This window comes from Lacerta agilis, chromosome 16, assembly GCF_009819535.1.
Source record: "Lacerta agilis isolate rLacAgi1 chromosome 16, rLacAgi1.pri, whole genome shotgun sequence".
NCBI lineage: Eukaryota > Metazoa > Chordata > Lepidosauria > Squamata > Lacertidae > Lacerta > Lacerta agilis.
This window is the reverse complement of record NC_046327.1, coordinates 33,877,628-33,896,340: the sequence shown is the minus strand read 5'-3', so window position 1 is coordinate 33,896,340 and position 18,713 is coordinate 33,877,628. Positions and strand designations below refer to the sequence as shown.

The following is an 18,713-nucleotide window of genomic DNA, read 5'->3' as shown; positions in this document are numbered from 1 at the left end:
CAGTCGTGTCCGACTCTGGGTTGCAGCGCTCATCTCGCTTTATTGGCTGAGGGAGCCGATGTACAACTTCCGGGTCATGTTGCTGGCATGACTAAGCTGCTTCTGGTGAACCAGAGCAGCACACGGAAACGCCGTTTACCTTCCCGCCGGAGCGTTACCTATTTATCTACTTGCACTTAGTGCTTTTGAACTGCTAGGTGGGCAGGAGCTGGGACCAAGCAACAGGAGCTCACCCCGTCGTGGGGATTCGAACCGCTGACCTTCTGATCGGCAAGCCCTAGGCTCTGTGGTTTAACCCACAGCGCCACCTGTGTCCCTTTCCCCCCCAGTCTAGCACTGGATTACAGTTCCCATCTTCTTTGACCATTGATCATATTGGCTGGGACTGATGGGAATTATAGTCCAACAACATCTGGAAGGCACCAGGTTGAGGAACAATGGTCTGGGTTTTAGCAAAAGATATGGAACAGGCAGGGTGGTAATTGATAATAAGACTTTATTTATTTATAGGACTTTTCCATCCTGCCTTAGTTCTAAGAAGAGCCTCCAAGGCCGGTTCACAGCAACAAAATAACAATGCAACTAAAAGGTGTATTCAAAACCAAAATAAAACAGATGAATAAAATCATAACTAGATAAAATTAAGGCGCATTAAAAGTCTTTCCTCTGATAAGCATCCACACACGCGATTGCCTGCTTGGGAAATTACGGCAGACAAGGTTTCCCATAATGCATGAGTTTGTGAGTGATTCTAGAACTCCCTTATAAAGAACAAAGCATTTACAAACCATTTTATGCATACTGTAGTTTCATTCGGATACACATGTTTTTCCTTAGAAAACAAGTCTGATTAATTGTTTCCGGTTCTGATAGAAAGTGTCAATATCCCGCTACGGGACTTGCTCCATCGACACACAGGGGGTTCCATTCATAGAAACAGCGGTATTGCCTGCTAGTTGTGTTGAGCGGTTGCTAGGGGTGCAACAACTTTGACAGCAGAGCTTTGGGAAGGTTGTCCCTTTAAATGTCTTATGGGTGTAAGCCCTTTATTGAGAGGGAATTTGAGTGGTTAAGGAGGGGCTTTGGGATTCTTTTGATGTGTGTGATGTAGAGCATTGTGGAGATGTATCAACGCACTTATGAACATGCATTGGTGACTGTGAATGAAGTGGGGGTAGCATTTATGGTCATGCCTGTGTATCAGAAAGAATCAAGACCCCTTTGAGGTGCTGATGCTTTGAATCCCTCCGTCATAGGTTCAGGTTGTATATTTGTGTAACTAAACCATATATCATAAAGACACTGCAGTCTCTGCTGTGCCTCCTTTCCAAAAGAAAAGACAAACCTTGGGTGAGTGTCTGGAACTCCTTGTAACTTGTACCACTCAGAGATTAGGGTGGTATGCAACAATACATTTTAATGGTACAGTAGAGAGGGACCTATAACTTTGTTTACATTGTCCCCTATTGGTAAGCAGTAATTGAAATCCATACTGCAAAGCGGTTGGCATGGATATGCTATTTAGCAATTCTGCTGGCACTTTGACAATCTGGAAAATCCAATATGTCTGTCAAAATAACTCACCAGAAAATATATCTAATGCTACCTGTTACATTGAGAGAATCAATTGCTTTCCTATCTTGAAGAAACCTAATATCAGGAAGCAACTTCAATGCCTGCCTGCTTGTCTGCCAGTGTGATCCTAAACATGCCTGCTCAGAAGTAAGCCCCACTGGGTTCAATAGTGATCACTTCCAAGTGAGTGGGCATATGGTTGCAGCCTTGATATTTTATTTTCTTCACCCATCCTCCCTTGATTCCCTTTTCTTATCTCGGATCCCACCAGCCCAGCCCCGCACCCCATTGGTTCCCTCACCTAGTTCACCTGGCCTGTTACCTCTTTTGTCATTTCCACCTTTGAGCCTTTTGTGAGGACAGTCTCTGGGATGGCCCTCCTTTCTTTTGTCCATCACCCGATTGCGTCATAAATAGGGCTAAAGGTAAAGGTAAAGGGACCCCTGACCATTAGGTCCAGTCGTGTCCGACTCTGGGGTTGCGGCTCTCATCTCGCGTTACTGGCCAAGGGAGCCGGCGTACAGCTTCCGGGTCATGTGGCCAGCATGACTAAGCCGCTTCTGGCGAACCAGAGCAGCGCATGGAAACGCCGTTTACCTTCCCGCCGGAGCGGTACCTATTTATCTACTTGCACTTTGATGTGCTTTCGAACTGCTAGGTTGGCAGGAGCTGGGACCGAGCAACAGGAGCTCACCCTGTCATGGTGATTCAAACTGCCGACCTTCTGATCAGCAAGCCCTAGGCTCTGCGGTTTAAGCCACAGCGCCACCCGCGGAAAAACAGCAACAATGCAGCCAGGCAATCCAAACAAGAAAAGCTAAACTTTGTGATTTAGATACACCCTGTAAATCAAGCACATTTGTCCCATTTCCCTTGTTTTACATAATTTATGATGCACTTTGGACATTTACTGTTATTATGCATAATTTATTCTGGTTTTGCTAGTCAGGGGCAGGAAGCTATAGATGCCTCTGACCACTGGGGAATCCTGTTGGCAACTCCTTTGGGTTTTCAGTAGGCATGCAGTGACCCCACTCTCAATTGTCTTTACAGTTAAAAGGACTAAGAGGTCAGCAAACGTTTTCAGCAGGGGGCCGGTCCACTGTTCCTCAGACCTTGTGGGGGGCCGGACTATATATACGGTATATATTTTTTTTTGGGGGGGGGAATGAACGAATTCCTATGCCCCACAAATAACCCAGAGATGAATTTTAAATAAAAGCACACATTCTACTCATGTAATAACACACTGATTCCCGGACCATCCGCGGGCCGGATTTAGGAGGCAATTGGGCTGGATTCGGCCCCCAGACCTTAGTTTGCCTACCCATGGACTAGATTGTTGTTCTCTCTCTTTTCTAACGTGAAAGCTGAGTTTTTCACAGAGCTGGTTTCTATGCATATAGCATATACATCCTGTTTTCTTGTGTTTTATGGAGTCATAGCAAATGTGTGCTCTTCTTGGCCTGTCTGGGCTCTTCTGCAAAACCCTTCTGTGGGGGCTTACCACAGATTTACCTTCTCTGCGCTATCTGCCACCACAAGTCTCCCTGTCTTCCTCACCTCCCCTTTAGCATATTTTTGACCATGACAAAACGGTAGAGGAGTCTAGGTTGCCTCTGGGTATCCCACTCCCTCATCAAACTTTCTGAGGAGAATGTGATGGCTTATTGGGAATGAAGAACTGTTGGCTACCTGTTGTGCTCCACTTTCCCCCAGGACAGCTACATTCCATATAAATGGTGTGTACTGAAGAATGAGTTACAGAAATAGTAGGGATGAATGTCCTTGCAATTATTTTTACTTCATGGCGGGTGGGATGTGGGGGAAAAGGCCAGTCTTTCCTTTACACCTGTAGCTAATGTAATTTTTTTATTATTATTTGCAGAAAGACCTCCCTTTGCCCAGGAAAAGCAGTAGGTAAGTACAAGATTTCTGTATTTATAATAGACACATAGCAGAATGCCAACGTGAGAGAAAACTCTTTCTTTGTAGCCACTTTTTATTTGTTTGCTTGTGTGTCAGTATTATATGGACTGATTTAAATACCATTACCCCAATGAGAAGGCTTCTAGCCCGGTGATGCTTTGTTTAACATCTCCTTATAATGTTAATTGTCTTGTCATGTTGCATATCCTTGGTGGTGAAGGAGAAATGTACACAATCCGGGTAATGCATGCAGCATGGAGCTTTGAAGTGTTCGCTTCCACCAAACAGAGCACCACTACAGGGAAGATAATTTCAGCAGCCTCCACACAGGGGCTGTCATAATATTTTAAGCTGCTCTTCAAAGCTACTTCCCTACTTCGGTATTTTTTTGCTATTTTGTCTCCTAGCCTGCCCATAACCCTCACATTATAAATCCACCACTGGGCCATTTTGAACGCTCATTCTGCATTGTGGACAAAGCCTCTTCTTTCTTCTCGTTCACTTCTTAAAAATATGTTTGCTCTGGCCAACAGGTAGTTTCCCTAGAAATCCACTCTATGAATAAAATAAGAGATTAGAAGGCAAAGGCTCCCACTGCCAGCCCTTCAGAGTCACCTGCTGACAAATCTTGTTGCCTGAGATTTGTTGCCCTGTGGTTGGCAACAGTGGGGCGAGAAAGGACCCCTTGAGGGAGGGGCAGGCTTGTCCAAGGAGACTCTGAATTACTGACTGGTATGCCAGGATGGGGTGGGTGGCGCTGTGGGTTAAATCACAGAGCCTAGGGCTTGCTGATCAGAAGGTCGGCGGTTCGAATCCCTCCGATGGGGTGAGCTCCCGTTGCTCGGTCCCAGCTCCTGCCCACCTAGCAGTTTGAAAGCACGTCAAAGTGCAAGTAGATAAATAGGTACTGCCAGGGCCGTCTTAGGGAGATCGGCCACTGTGGTGCGGCAATCCCTCCGGCGCCCCCGGCGTGCCGCCTCCCGCGCTTGCCGCTGGAGCGGTGCAGGGCTCTGCGCGCCCTTCCAGTGCTCCCGGGATGGGAGGTGAGGGCGGCCAGCTCGCAGCCTGCCTGGGAGCGGCATGGGCGGCGGCGGCGGCGCTGCCGGTGCTTGAGCGCCCGGCCGCCAGCCCGCCCGTGGGGGCGGGGGCGAGTTGGGGAGGGGGCGCCCGGTATGCCGGCAGTCTCACGGGGGTGCCCCTGGGGGGGCGGCACCCTGGCGCGCCGCGCCACTAGCCCCTATGGATGAGACGGCCCTGGGTACCGCTCTGGTGGGAAGGTAAACGGCGTTTCTTTGCGCTGCTCTGGTTCACCAGAAGCGGCTTAGTCATGCTGGCCAAATGACTCGGAAGCTGTACGCCGGCTCCCTCGGCCAGTAACGTGAGATGAGCGCCGCAACCCCAGAGTCGGACACGACTGGACCTAATGGTCAGGGGTCCCTTTACCTTTACCTTTATGCCAGGATGCTAGGGTAATTGTAGTAGTCTGCAAAGTGATAACATAGAAATGGAATACAGTACGTGGTTATCCCGTTGGCTGGTTCTGTGAAAGCATTCTGCACACATGAATATTGACACACACAAAACAGAACTGAGTTGTCTTTCAAATGGAATATTCAACTTGCATGACTTTGCAGCTGCATATTTGTACCTGGAGTTCTCACAGCATTTGAAAGTTTGGCAGGAAAGTTCCCCAAGGTGTATGATTCAGTACTTCTTAGTCCTCTGCAGTCTCAACATTTCTACAATCATATTTTAAGCAGAGATCAGTTTACTGAGGCCATAATTAATTCTGCAGTAAGGAAACAGTGGAGTATGGAAATTGTGGAATAGATATCCCCAGTGCTTTTTTTCTTTTAAAAAAATGTTTAGGGGTACTCTCATTTTCCCACTCATATTGAAATACTGCCCCTCAATGAGGCCAAACTTAGATCCACAAAATGTTTAGGGGTATGAGTCCCCCTGCGTCCCCCCAGAAAAAAGCACTGGATACCCTTTATTTATGTGGATAAGCAGATAGTCAGAAGGACATGAAGAGGCAAGCCACTGTTTGGTTTCAAAAATGGTTTGCCTCATCAGGTTTTGGAACTGCTGCAGAATAAAATGTCAAAATGAGCTCTGACAGTGTGTGTGGTTTCTTTTGCTTCATATTTTACTGTTTAGATTGTTGCCATAATGTTTTGCTTCCATAGAGGAATGTTCAGGAGGATTACATGTAGAAATTATTTTTTTCTGGAATTCCTAATTCACATAAATGGTGCAGGAAAAATCTGCCCAGAAAACTAGATTCCTGCCAGTTCCTGCTGATGGACCTTCCCATGGATCTTTGAGTAGCAAAATGCCCCTTGAATTGTGGGTATGGCTGAGGTGTATCTGTGCAAGTAGCTGTTCATCTCTGTGCACCCACATTAATTCTTGACCTTGTGTTTTGACACTTAGCAAACACATTTTGGTGTGTAGTATGTTGGGGAGTATGTATGTGCATACAAGTCTGAAATGAAGATGGGAACTGAAGTAATGGCTGTTGGTAGCAGTTAGTCACTGGTGGCTGCCTGAAGTACGGCAAAGCAGTGATACAGACTAAGTTGAGCAACCTGTATTCTCCTTATTCATTTTCTAAGGCAGAGCTTTCCAAACCTTTCAAGCTGGTGACACACTTTTTAGACATGCCTCATTTTGCGACACAGCAATTCAGTTTTACCAGCAAACCGGAAGTTAAACTAACCCTTTCCAGCCCCGGGAGGAGCACGGGGAGCATTCGTGCAACACAGTTACACACTGCAGCTGACACACTAATGTGTCACGACACACAGTTTGGAAAGTTCTGTTCTAAGGGTATTAAATTGGGCTCTATAAATAAAAAAATGAAAATAATAAATTGAAAATCATAAGTTCCCCTAATATGTTCTGCTTCCTTTAATGCCCTCTCAACTTTCTAGATGCACCTCTCTTGCACGGGTGGTCAGAGGAGGAGGAGATGAGTAATGTCCCCACAAATGTGTTGGACATTATTATATAATACTCCAGAGCAAAGCTTTTTTTATTTTTAAAAAAATGATTAATATTTTTTTCAGCATTAACAAAATCAAAAACAAATAACAACATAAAAACCAAACTACAACACCATAGTAGCTGCCACTTCAGGTATACTGGAGATACATAGTTCAGTCATATTAAAGAAAAGCAGAACATACCAGAGTTTCACATTTATGCATGTTACATGCACTGAAGACTCCAGATCGTCAGCACAGACAAATATGGACTTCCAGGATGAATCAGCATCGTTTAGCCAATTGCCCATGCATTGGCCTTGAGTTTCATCAGGCAGAATCTCGATTTCTTGCACTTTAATCCATTCTCTCACAGGATATTATTGGGCATTGTTCATGTTGTGTAAATCAGTTTGTGCTTATTAGATCCAGAACTGTGTCCCAGCTTTGAATGTCATCTTTGCCTTAGGTCAGACTAAGGCTAATGGGGTCTACAGAATGATGCTTCCCTCCTCACACACGCTGAATGCTCACTTTCCATTACAGTTTCTGCTTGGATTCCAGTGCTGAGCCCAGTGCTCATTTCCCGAAGCACTTCCTGCATGTCCTGGCTTGTAATGACACTGACGAGAAAGACAAAACTGCTGAGTACAGCAGGATTTAAGAGCGTGAATATTAGGGATAGATGGGCTGTGTGTTAGGGAAAGCTAGAGGAGAGGAGTTGCATTTCTGAGAACTCAGCAAAAATAAATAAATTTGCATTCATTTCGAAGTATTTTTCTCTTGACCACGAGGACTAGAAACCAATGTTTTTTAAAACGAAGGTGGGAGTCGCTTCCTGCATCTCATAAAATGCCCACACATGGCAAGATGGCTTCAAGTCAAGCCAAAGTCCATGCCTAGGACCATGCCTTTTGGAAGTCTCCGTTCACTGCTGGGAGTGTTTCTGCGTGACTATTGAAATTACTAAGAGATGATGGGTGGAATTCAACATAGCATTTAGTGGGGTTTGTGCATGGGGAATGAGGTCAGCTCGTGAAACAGGACTTCTCCCTCCCCTGTGAAGCCCCTAAACCTGTTCTGAGAGTTCCCTCAACACAGGGGAGGAGGGGCAGTGGCGGACTTTGGGGTCTCAAACGTCAGCGGTGCCATGTGTGACTCCAAAATGACTCTGCCTCTCACCTTCCATTCTACAGTGGCACCTTGGTTTTAGAACAGCTTAGCTTATGAATAACTTGTAAACAGAATGCTGCAAACCCGAAAGTTGGTGTTCCGGTTTTTGAACTTTACCTTGGAAGCAGAACACGTTCCGCTTCCTGTTGAATGTGTTCCATTTGTAAATTGAGTCCCCAGCTTCTTATCAGAGGCTTCCTGTTGAGTCCCGAGAACCCATGCAACACAGAGGTGATATTTGGAGCTTTTGTTTTTTCATTTTTTGTGTTTTTGTTTGTGTGGCTTTTTTGGGTTTTTTGACTGTAACTTGTTCTTCGTTTTATGGGACTGACTTGTGGCTTGTGGCTTCGTTTTTTTTACTTGTTTTTGTGACTGTGTGGAACCCAGTTCAGCTAATGATTGAGTGATTGTGTGACTGCGGAAATGGATAAAAGCCCCCCATTCAAAAATGACTATTATCAGTGCACATAAGAAAAAAATTAAATTTTTATTTTTATCATCTACAATACTGTCTTATTTATTTTATAGTACAGTATGTTGATTATTGCTTTCATTTTATGGATCAGATAGTAAAATTCATGTTAAATTGCCAGTGTGGTGTAGTGGTTAAGAGCAGTAGACTCGTTATCTGGGGAACCGGGTTCGCGTCTCCGCAGCTGCTGGGTGACCTTGGGCTAGTCACACTTCTCCTTGCTTGCTCTCAGCCCCACTCACTTCACAGAGTGTTTGTTGTGGGGGAGGAAGGGAAAGGAAAACGTTAGCCGCTTTGAGACTCCTTCGGGTAGTGAAAAGCAGGATATCAAATCCAAACTCTTCTTCTTCTTCTTTTAGGGGTTGTTTTTAAAAGTCCGGAACAGATTAATCCATTTTGTATTACTTTCTATGGGAAAGCACACCTTGGTTTTAAAATGCTTTGGTTTTGGAACAGACTTCCGGAACAGATTACGTTTGGGAACCAAGATACCACTGCACATCATAGTTATGGTGACTACTGTGGCTCCACGCACTCCCCTAAACCTGCCTCTGGAGGGGGAAGTCCTATTGCACAAGCAGACCACATTCTATGCATGCAACAAGTTAGCTGAATCCCCTCTTTTACGTGTGTGTGTGTGTGTGTGTGTGTGTGTACACTTGCTAGAGTGTTAATGATATACAGTATCACATAGTTGTGCTTAAAGAAGCACAACTGAAGCTGCACATGTGTATAATTTGTTGCATTTAAATGAGTATTCATGTGTTTCTACATATACCTGTTAGGAAGAGTTTTTTCCCCCTATAGATTCATGTTCTCTCCCCAACCCACCCTGCCCAGAGATATTGCACCCCTAAAGGTATTGGGCTCGAATATGAGCACACTACTGGAAACTGAATAAGGATCAGAACCCAAGAAGTGCAGATTTGCATGATGTTGATTTACAGGGTAATTCTGACTTTATGTCTAAAGCACCTACTTCAAAAAGTGCTACCAGGTGCTGTGTTGGAATGTGTTGCGGTGTTTGTGGTGGAGAGGCTGTGGCAATTTCTGCCACTGAGACTGTGCCCTCAGGGATTGCTGGCTTGAGAGCATCCTTGCTCCATCAAAATCCCTATGTTGAAAACTTAAAGAGAGGAAAGATTAAGCCCAGTATTTATCCTAACATGTAAAATTTCCATTTTTATGGAGGTTTTGGCATAGGGGCTCTTTCCTGCACAGAGTGCCCCCCCCCACACATGCAACAATTGTGTGGAAGACTGTACCACATCCCCCCTCTCCTGGATATCTGCAACAGCTACCATTATTGCTATGCCAAAAACAGTACTTTTAAAAGTGTGACTTGTTTTTATTTCCATGCCCTTCTCTGCCATCCTTACTGATTGCTTTTCTTTTACAGTATTTTTATTTTAAACTGTATGCAAGTCAAAAATATATTTAAAAATAATAATAAAAATAAACTGTATGCAATTCATACACTTGCATAAAGCAGTGGTTCCCAATTAGCTAAGTACTGTAGACCCCCTGTTTTTCCAAAAGCCAAGCCATGGGCCCCCTGCTTTTGAAAATGTTGATATCTCTCTGGTAGTTTTTGATATGTGAATAGTGCCACCATACCCTCCAACATGTCCCGGCACATTCTTCCTGACTGCGCTCCTGCACAAGAGCACAGCGTCCCAAAATATGTGGTTTTTGGCACCATGATCTTGTGCATTTTGGGGCACCGTGCTTTCTTGTGAGAGTAAGGTCCCCAAAAACAAGATGTCCTGGACAGTTGACAGGTATGTGCCACAGATCCCCTGGGCGGGGTCCATGGACCACCAATTGGGAACCACTGGCATAAAGCAAGTTGCACAGTAATCCCAAAATCCAGCCAACAGGTTGAAAAGGAGTTTGCCTGATCGGCTTTTGCTCCAATTGGCGTGGAAGCAGGCATTGTAGTACAGGTACAAAGAGGAACTAGCTTGGCCATCATTATGCAGCAACCATTATGGCTGGAAGCTGATGCCCTTCATTGTGTTCCTTGCTCAGGCAAACAAATCAGGTGATTTACTTTCCATGGGTAAATTTTGGCAGCTTTTGCATGCCAGCCAGTGCTCATTCTGCATTTAGGTTTGCAGTGGCATGGAGAACTGCAGTTCTGCTTTAGGTGAGTGAGTCATATGACTATTTCCCCTTATTATAATTGACGATTCCATTGTGCTTTAGATGGTTCAAAGCACTTCAGAAATACAATAGCCCTATTAGGTCAGGGTCCGTATCATTAAGACCCTTATTGCAGAGTGGAGGCTGCTGAAGCCAAGAGAGATTTGCTCATAATGAGCTCATGGCAGAGGCAGGATCTTCCTTGTTATTCTTTTATTCTTTGTTAAATTTGTATACCACCCTTCATCCGAAGATCATAGGGTGGTTCACAACATAAAAATAAATAAATGAGAACACAAAATACACAATAAAAACAAAAACAAACCAATAACCCCCCTCCCACAAACACATTTATTAGGCTGTAGAATGTTAAATCACCCATAGTCCTGGATAGAGAGAAATATATTTGCCTGGCGCCTTAGGATATGGAGTGAAGGCGACAGGTGAGCCTCCCTGGGAAGAGCATTCCACAAATGGGGAGCCACCACAGAAAAGGCCTGTTATTGTGTAGGAGGCACACAAAGAAGGGCTTCAGATGATGATTGCAGGGTCATTATTCATAGCTCTCTTTTAGCCACTATAATACAACATGAACATGGCCACCTGGTGTACTGCTTCTGAGCATGGACTTAATGTATGTTTCCAGATATTTTCCTAAGTTGTACTGGGAATGCTTAGTACTCTCCAGAGCAAAGCAGCTTGTTTTAGACAAAAATGCCACACCCACAGTTTCCCAGATTTCGGCATTAATGTAGTCTGCTGTGAAATCAGCTTCAGCCTAGGCCTGCGTACCCATGGATGCTCTTAGGCATTTACACAGCCAGGGACAGTGGGCACCATTTGCAGAAGAGTTTGTTAGTGGATATACTTTTTACACGATCAAAGTGTACAAATATGTCCGTCAGTGCAAGACATCGTTCCCCCGTATGATGAGAGCACCTACGACAGGCAGGTATTTGCACACAGCCAAATATGTGTGTGCACACAACCCACACCCATATGCAGATCAGCGGCACTTGCAGCATGCGCTCATGCACACACTGGCACTTAATACAGCGCCGCCCCCTCACACCTCCCCCTCCTCTCCCTGCCCTTCCCCGCACTCTCTCCCTCTCTCTGTCTTCCCCTCCATTCCAGTCCTCCTTTCTTCTTCAGAAGGGAAGGCTCACCACAGACCTCCCCCCCCCACTCCACTCTAGGCTCCAGTGGGGGCTGAGAGGTTGCTTCTGCAGCATATACAACCCCCAGGCTCGCCACCATGACCCCCTTGGGGGATGATGTCTGAGTCCCTGTGGACAGCGCTCTCCAATTTCTCTATGCCCGATTTCCTTGAGAGCAGCATGTTTCGCCGTACAAAAAGGTACAGAGAAAGGAAGCTTAATTTAGTCTGCATCCCTCCATCTTTCCCCCCCCTTCTCCGTAGCCCCTCCCCATCAGCATTCTGTCCCCCTCTGCTCCCATTCCTCCATCCTTCCTTCCTTCATCCATTCATCCCCTATCATTCTTCCTCTCTCCTCTGTCCCCTGTATCTCTTACTCCGCTTCTCCCCCCCCCTTTCGCTGTGTTTGCAAGGGAGAAGGGGGAGGGAGAGAGCTTGTGTATTGTGCCTGCAGGGATGGTAGGGTGTGATCATCTTCCTTTCTCTCTTAACACCCCCCCTGCATGCATTGTGGCCAGGCAGCTAGGATTCTCCAAGGAGGTGTCTCCTGGGGAGGGAGGGAGGGGGTTGCAGTGGCTGGCAGGGTTGTGGCGCAGTTGGGGGAGGGGAAAGAATCACAAAGACTAGGATGCCATGGCAACTGCCAAGGACATGAGTTGTATATGAACTAGCAGCACTGGCTATGACAAATGGTTGGTCTGCCTGTCTTTCTAGCTGTCCGTCTCCCTCTGGCTCCATGGATGGCCCCCGTTCTTCTGGGTCACTCAGCCTGGACAAGCTTGTGGCTGCTGGGTGGGCAGATGGAAGGGCTGGGGGTGTGGGTGGGTGAGAGGGAGTGAATGGCTGGATGGGGATGGGGACTGTCGGATGCAGCGAGCAAATGGAGATGGATAGGAGGGGGCTGAGCCTTAGTGGATGGAAGGAGGATGCAGAGGACGAGAGAACTGCGTGTCTGAGTGCAGTCCAGAAGGATGGTGTTGTGGGTGTCTATATATATTTGCCGCAGGAAAGTTAGGTGGGAAGGGGATGAGTGGGAATAAATGGAAAGATCTATGGCTGGGCTCTGGCATTCTGTTCTTCTTCCTGAAGATGCTCACGCCTGTGAATTTTTCAAGTGCCTACATGCCTAGCTGCCACTTCTGGCAGCTAGGAATTTTAAATGCATTCTAGCTCTAGGAGCGATTGTGTGAAAAGTGATCTAAGATTACATTAACCCCCACCCCACCCCCTTTACCCATCCATCATAGCAGTCTAGTACGGAATGCATAGCAATAACACCCATCCTTTGCTTAAATTCTCCCTGCCATTGCCCTCCATTCCCATAATGCCTCAATATACACCATTGCTTTCTCTGTTATTTATCTTTGCGATCTGCTCAGCTGCAGGGCAATGCTTTTATAACTGCATATAACAGAGAGACTTAAAGACGGGTCCAGGGTCAGTCAGGTGGGGTTGTGGCAGTTAAGCCAAGTCCTCCCTGCCGCCTCAGCTTATCAGTTGTGGGTTCTTCTACGAGACTAGCTCAGTTTGTGTTGTTTGAGTCTGCGCGTGTGCAGTCTACATCTGTTCATTTGAACATCAGTAATTGGAAGTGTGAGTTTGCAGTGAAAGAGCTGAGTTGGAGAGAGAGAAATACAGGGAAATCACAGACGTGTGTGTGTTTACTTGTTTACATAGGACGTAGAGAGCAGAGTGTGTGCTGTCACACTGTCATTCTGCGTGGTTGAACAATGGTGTAGGACCTTCAGACCAGAAGCCAGGTGGCTTACTATAATTCCTTGCACCGAATTGCAGTGCTAGAATACGCCTTGATGTGTTGCAAGTTTGCAGTGGGCTCTCTCCCAGAACTCAGAATCCCCGGGAGACTCGGACAATATTCCCTATGAAAGAAGGGAGTCTGTTGAGCTGCACAGGAGGGAGATGGTGACAGGTCCTCTGCCCTCTTGCTCCACCTATAGGAAAGATGTATTTTCAAACTATCAGGAATAAGCTTATGTCCGATACTTGTGGATTAACTAAAATGGTTATTTCTTTCTCACATTTTATCCTGCCCTTTGTCTCGGGAGCTCTGGGCAGCATATACAAGGAAAATCCCATTTTATCTTTAAAAAGCCCTGCAATGTAGGTTAGGCTGAGAGATAGATAAATAGATAGAGACTGGTTCAAGGTCACCCTTGGGGTTGTTGTTTTTTTAAAATTTGTCTTTGTAAAGCATTTCCAGAAAATGGATCCCACTGCTTTCCAAATACTATATGTGGTTTTGGAAAAGATCTGCTGCTGCCTTGGGTAGAGAAAAGGGGAGCCGCTGAGAGTGAATACTAAGGAACAGCCTAGACATGACCAGGGGCAGCCATGTTTGTTGTTCATATGTCTGCCTCGTTCCTATACGCTGTGGAATTGAAACGTGTTTTCTCTTCTAACATGGAAAGGGATGCTTGGGTGAGAAGAGAAGAGCCCGTTGAGCCTTAACTTCCATGTGCTTCATTGGCCCAGGCCCTTTCCCCTCAGCCCAGACTATGGAGCGATGACTTGCAGGCGATGTCAGAAACTGAGATGTGAAAGGTAGGTGCTAAATGGCACCTTAAACCTAGGTAATGGGCACAACAACGAAATGTCTAGGCGCGTTTTTTTCATAACAAGAATACAAAGCTGAAAATGAATCAGCTGCAGCTAAAATATTATGTTCATTTTTCACATGGTCTAGTCCTTCCCTTGCCCACCCCCACTGGTCTCTTCTCCAGTCTTCAGAGAGTAGCTGGAAGTGGGGAGGCAGAAAAGGGTCCACCTTTCCTTCCACTCTGCAGTTTTAATCTGAAATACTGGGCGCAGGATTGCACTCAGGGCTCAGAAACTGCTAGCGCTAATGAAATTCCCTGTCGCAAAATGCGCCTAGAACAATGGGAGTTTCGAACACAGCTTGCAGGGAGGGTAGGAAGGGAACGGTTGAGCTTATCTTCCCTTCCTTGTCTGCTTCTTCTAATGTCAGAAGCTGATCCCACCACCGGCAGCCACTTTGTACATGCATGGGGTGACACCAGAAGAAAGAAACATGGCTGCCCCTGTTGTATCTAACATGGCTTTCAAGACTTTTAGGATTAGGAATAGACTTTTATGCTCTTTCCACTTCCTTGCCACAGTCCTCTGGGAGGCAGGTCAAACCTTTCACCTTAAACATTGCACCAGTTCTTGCTAAAAAGCTTATTTCAGAGGTGGGGACCTGTGGTCCTCCAGATAGTTGCTGGACTCTTAATTTCCATTGTCCCAGACCCAGGCAGGCTGAGGCTGATAGGGTTGGAGGTCAGTGACATCTGGAGGGCCACATCACTGTCTTATATATCATTGTTAATATGGGAGAGCTGTGCTCCTTTCTGAGTGGTAACTCTTGTTCTATACTGTCATGCAAATGAACCTTCACATCTGAAATGTTGTTGTGTAGTTCATGAGATGGTATTGGACTAGGATCATAGAGACCTGACGTCAAATACCACCTCTGTTGTAGTTTGTTGAGAGCCAGTGTGGTGTAGTGGTTAAGAGCGGTAGACCCGTAATCTGGTGAACCGGGTTCGCGTCTCCGCTCCTCCACATGCAGCTGCTGGGTGACCTTGAGCTAGTCACACTTCTTTGAAGTCTCTCAGCCCCACTCACCTCACAGAGTGTTTGTTGTGGGGGAGGAAGGGAAAGGAGAATGTTAGCCGCTTTGAGACTCCTTCGGGTAGTGATAAAGCGGGATATCAAATCCAAACTCTTCTTCTTTGGCAACTGAGTGGCAAACCCAGAGCATTACCCATTCTCACAATTTCTGTTCCGGATATGCAAGAGAAAGATTTCCCCAAAGGAGGAGTCAGCTCTGTTGCACTTCTGTCTTAGGTGTTCTGCTGTTTATTTGTTTACATATGCCCTTCTTTTTGGAGTAACATCTTATGAGATGGCTTACAAAATTAAAATGCAAGAAAAACCTCACATAAATCAGTAAAACAAATAAAATAAATGGCTAAATCATATTTAAAAGCACAGCTGAAAGGCCTTCTTGAAATTCAAGGGCAGTATTGAGCAAAATTTTACTCAAAGTAGGCACACTGAAATTAATGAACATGACTAAATTAGATTCATTAATTTCTATAGGCCTGCTCTAAGTAAAACTTAATTGAATGCCAGCACATCCAGATTAAAGCTAATTATAAAGGCCTTCTTAAATGCAGATGTTATCAAAGCATGCTTAGAGAGGCCTGGGTGGGAGGTTTGCCTGTTTTCCATTGCATTGGTGCAGAAAAGGCCCTGCCAAACAAGTTCGGGTCCACAGCAGACCAGAGAGCAGGGTGTGGTATGAAAAGCTCAAAACCTGCATAGGCTCATGTAGGCAGATATGATCCTTTAAATAGGGGTAAGGCTTGTAAAAGTAGCCCCAGGTTGGCTGCTTCAGGGATTAGAAGCTGCCCAGAGTGGCTGGGGAAACCCAGCCAGATGGGCGGGGTATAAATATTAAAATGGTATTTGATACAGTATTTGGCACCTTTATTGCCAACTTTGGGGAAATGTGGGGTGTAGTGAAGCTTTTTTTTTTTAATACTCCTGCAATGGAGCCCAGTTCTTGGCGTGATGTTGGTGCTTCTTGGACTGCCTGTAAGTGTCTGAAAAATAATCTTTGATTGGTATTGTGATATATAGGAAGATTAGAGGAGAATGTATTTCAGGGAGCATAACCAGAGTACATAATGAAGGCTAGCTTCCCTGTTAAAACCACCCTGTTGCAATCACAGTGAGGGAGAATAAGGGGTGCATTTATTTACGCTTTTCAATGGATTGCTGCATGCCACCCCAAGTGGTGCGAGATTCCAGATGTTCCAGGTGTTTACCCAGCGTTCATGTTTCCTTTTGGAAGGAGGCACAACAGAGACTGTGGTGTCTTTATGATAAATGGTTTATTTACACATATGTACGACCTGAGGCTACAATGGAGGGATTCGCAGCATCAACAGCTGGCACAGCTGTCTCTTTGCTTGCTGCTTTGCCTCTGGTCCACATCCTGGCATCTCAGTTCTGAACACTGGCTTTGTCCTTCTACCTAACCGCAAACTGGGGGAACGGCCCCACCTATTTGCAGTCTCACACAGAGCCTCTTTCATTTGTTTCCTTTAATGACCCATTACCCAGGCTATCACCTCAACACAGGAAACTTGCCTATCTTAATATTTGCTCAATCCAGGGATCAGAAGGATATCGCATACAGCCTACTTCCTCCCCTCCAAAAAAAACCCAACAACTCATAACAATATGCTTGAAATGTAATAGAGATTTTCATTTGTGCTGGCAATTGTGAGCTTTCAGCTGAGTAATGATACTGATTCTGGATGAATGCAAAAGGTAGTGATGTGATTTTTGTTGCTATTGAGCCAGGGTGTATGGAGTATTATGGGAGGGTAGTACCTCTGGTGGGAGGGACACTGTCCTCCTTTTGGGTTGTTTCTCCACCTTTGGTCCCCACCCTGCACTCAGCTCTCACCTGTGGCTTCTACCTGTCAGCGTGTGACAGCGGCCACATTCTGGGAACATTTTCGACTGGCCAGCTCAAACCCTCGATGAGTTAGGGACTTCCCCTGCATGCGAAGACAGGTTGTGACAAATGGAGAGGATGAGACCAATAGTGGGTCCAATGGTCAAGAAGGCGGCTTCTGCACGTGCTGTTGAGGGAAGTGAGGGGCAGGTGGAGCTCATCAACCTGGGAAGGTAGCTCACCTAGGAGAAGGAAAACTCTGAGCCCATACCTCTGCTGCCTTGTGGGATATCTTCGGAAGAAGAAAAGGCTTTGGAGTAAACCAGGGGTCAGAAACCTTTTTCAGCTGTGAGCCGGTCCACCATCCCTCAGACCATGTGGTGGGCCGGACTATATTTTGAAGAAAAAAAATGAAAAGGGGCCGGACTGTATTTTGGAAAAAAGAAAGAATGAATTTCTATGCCCCACAAATAACCAAGAGATGCATTTTAAATAAAAGGACACATTCTACTCATGTAAAAACACACTGATTCCTGGACCGTCCGCGGGCCGGATTGAGAAGGCGGTTGGGCAACCTCTGGCCCCCGGGCCTTAGGTTGCCTACCCCTGGAGTAAACCCTAAAGAAATCCAGAGTGGAGTCCCTGAAGTGGTTGGATGGTGTCCTTATGCCTCCTTCCAGCAACTCCTACAGCAAAGCTGGTGCCGAACATATTGCTCTGCTTTCCTTTAGATCACATCAGTGAGGCTGAGAAGGGATTCTTGTCATCTGGGCAGCCCAGGACCTCTGTACGCACTGCCTAGGCTTGCACCCCACAGAGGTTAACTTCAGTGCTGTTAACGCAGCAAAAGCAATACAGGAGGAAGCAGTTACAAGTTACCAGTCTCTGCAGCCACAGCAGGTGCTGTGATTCTCCAGTGGTTTGACTTCACCCCTGATGGTGCACTCCATTGTCTCTCGAGACAAGACAGACACCCTGCTCAGGAGTCACCACACAAGTGTGAGCTGGACAGGGAACCATCACCAGCTTAGTCCTGTGCCCTGGTTGTATCAGGGGCCAGCAAACCTTTTCAGCAGGGGGCTGGACCACTGTCCCTCAGACTTTGTGGGGGGGGGGCGGACTATATATTTTTTGGGGGGGGGGATGAACAAATTCCTATGCCCCACAAATAACCTAGAGATGCATTTTAAATAAAAGGACATATTCTTGTTGTTGTTGTTCAGTCGTTCAGTCGTGTCCGACTCTTCGTGACCCCATGGACCAGAGCACGCCAGGCACGCCTATCCTTCACTGCCTCCCGCAGTTTGGCCAAACTCATGTTAGTAGCTTCAAGAACACTGTCCAACCATCTCATCCTCTGTCGTCCCCTTCTCCTTGTGCCCTCCATCTTTCCCAACATCAGGGTCTTTTCTAGGGAGTCTTCTCTTCTCATGAGGTGGCCAAAGTACTGGAGCCTCAACTTCAGGATCTGTCCTTCTAGTGAGCACTCAGGGCTGATTTCTTTGAGAATGGATAGGTTTGATCTTCTTGCAGTCCATGGGACTCTCAAGAGTCTCCTCCAGCACCATAATTCAAAAGCATCAATTCTTCGGCGATCAGCCTTCTTTATGGTCCAGCTCTCACTTCCATACATTACTACTGGGAAAACCATAGCTTTAACTATACGGACCTTTGTCGGCAAGGTGATGTCTTTGCTTTTTAAGATGTTGTCTAGGTTTGTCATTGCTTTTCTCCCAAGAAGCAGGCGTCTTCTAATTTCGTGACTGCTGTCACCATCTGCAG

General features: G+C 46.1%; 1 protein-coding gene across 1 annotated transcript in view; it reads left to right on the top strand.

Annotated features, from left to right (window-relative positions):
- Nucleotides 1-18,713, top strand: part of LOC117061180 (microtubule-associated serine/threonine-protein kinase 1-like) — an 87,113-nt gene that overhangs the window by 28,698 nt on the left and 39,702 nt on the right. Inside the window, exon 2 of the mRNA XM_033173864.1 lies at nt 3,464-3,495. Within this exon, the coding sequence (XP_033029755.1) occupies nt 3,464-3,495 (32 nt within the window). The remainder of the gene's footprint in view (nt 1-3,463; nt 3,496-18,713) is intronic.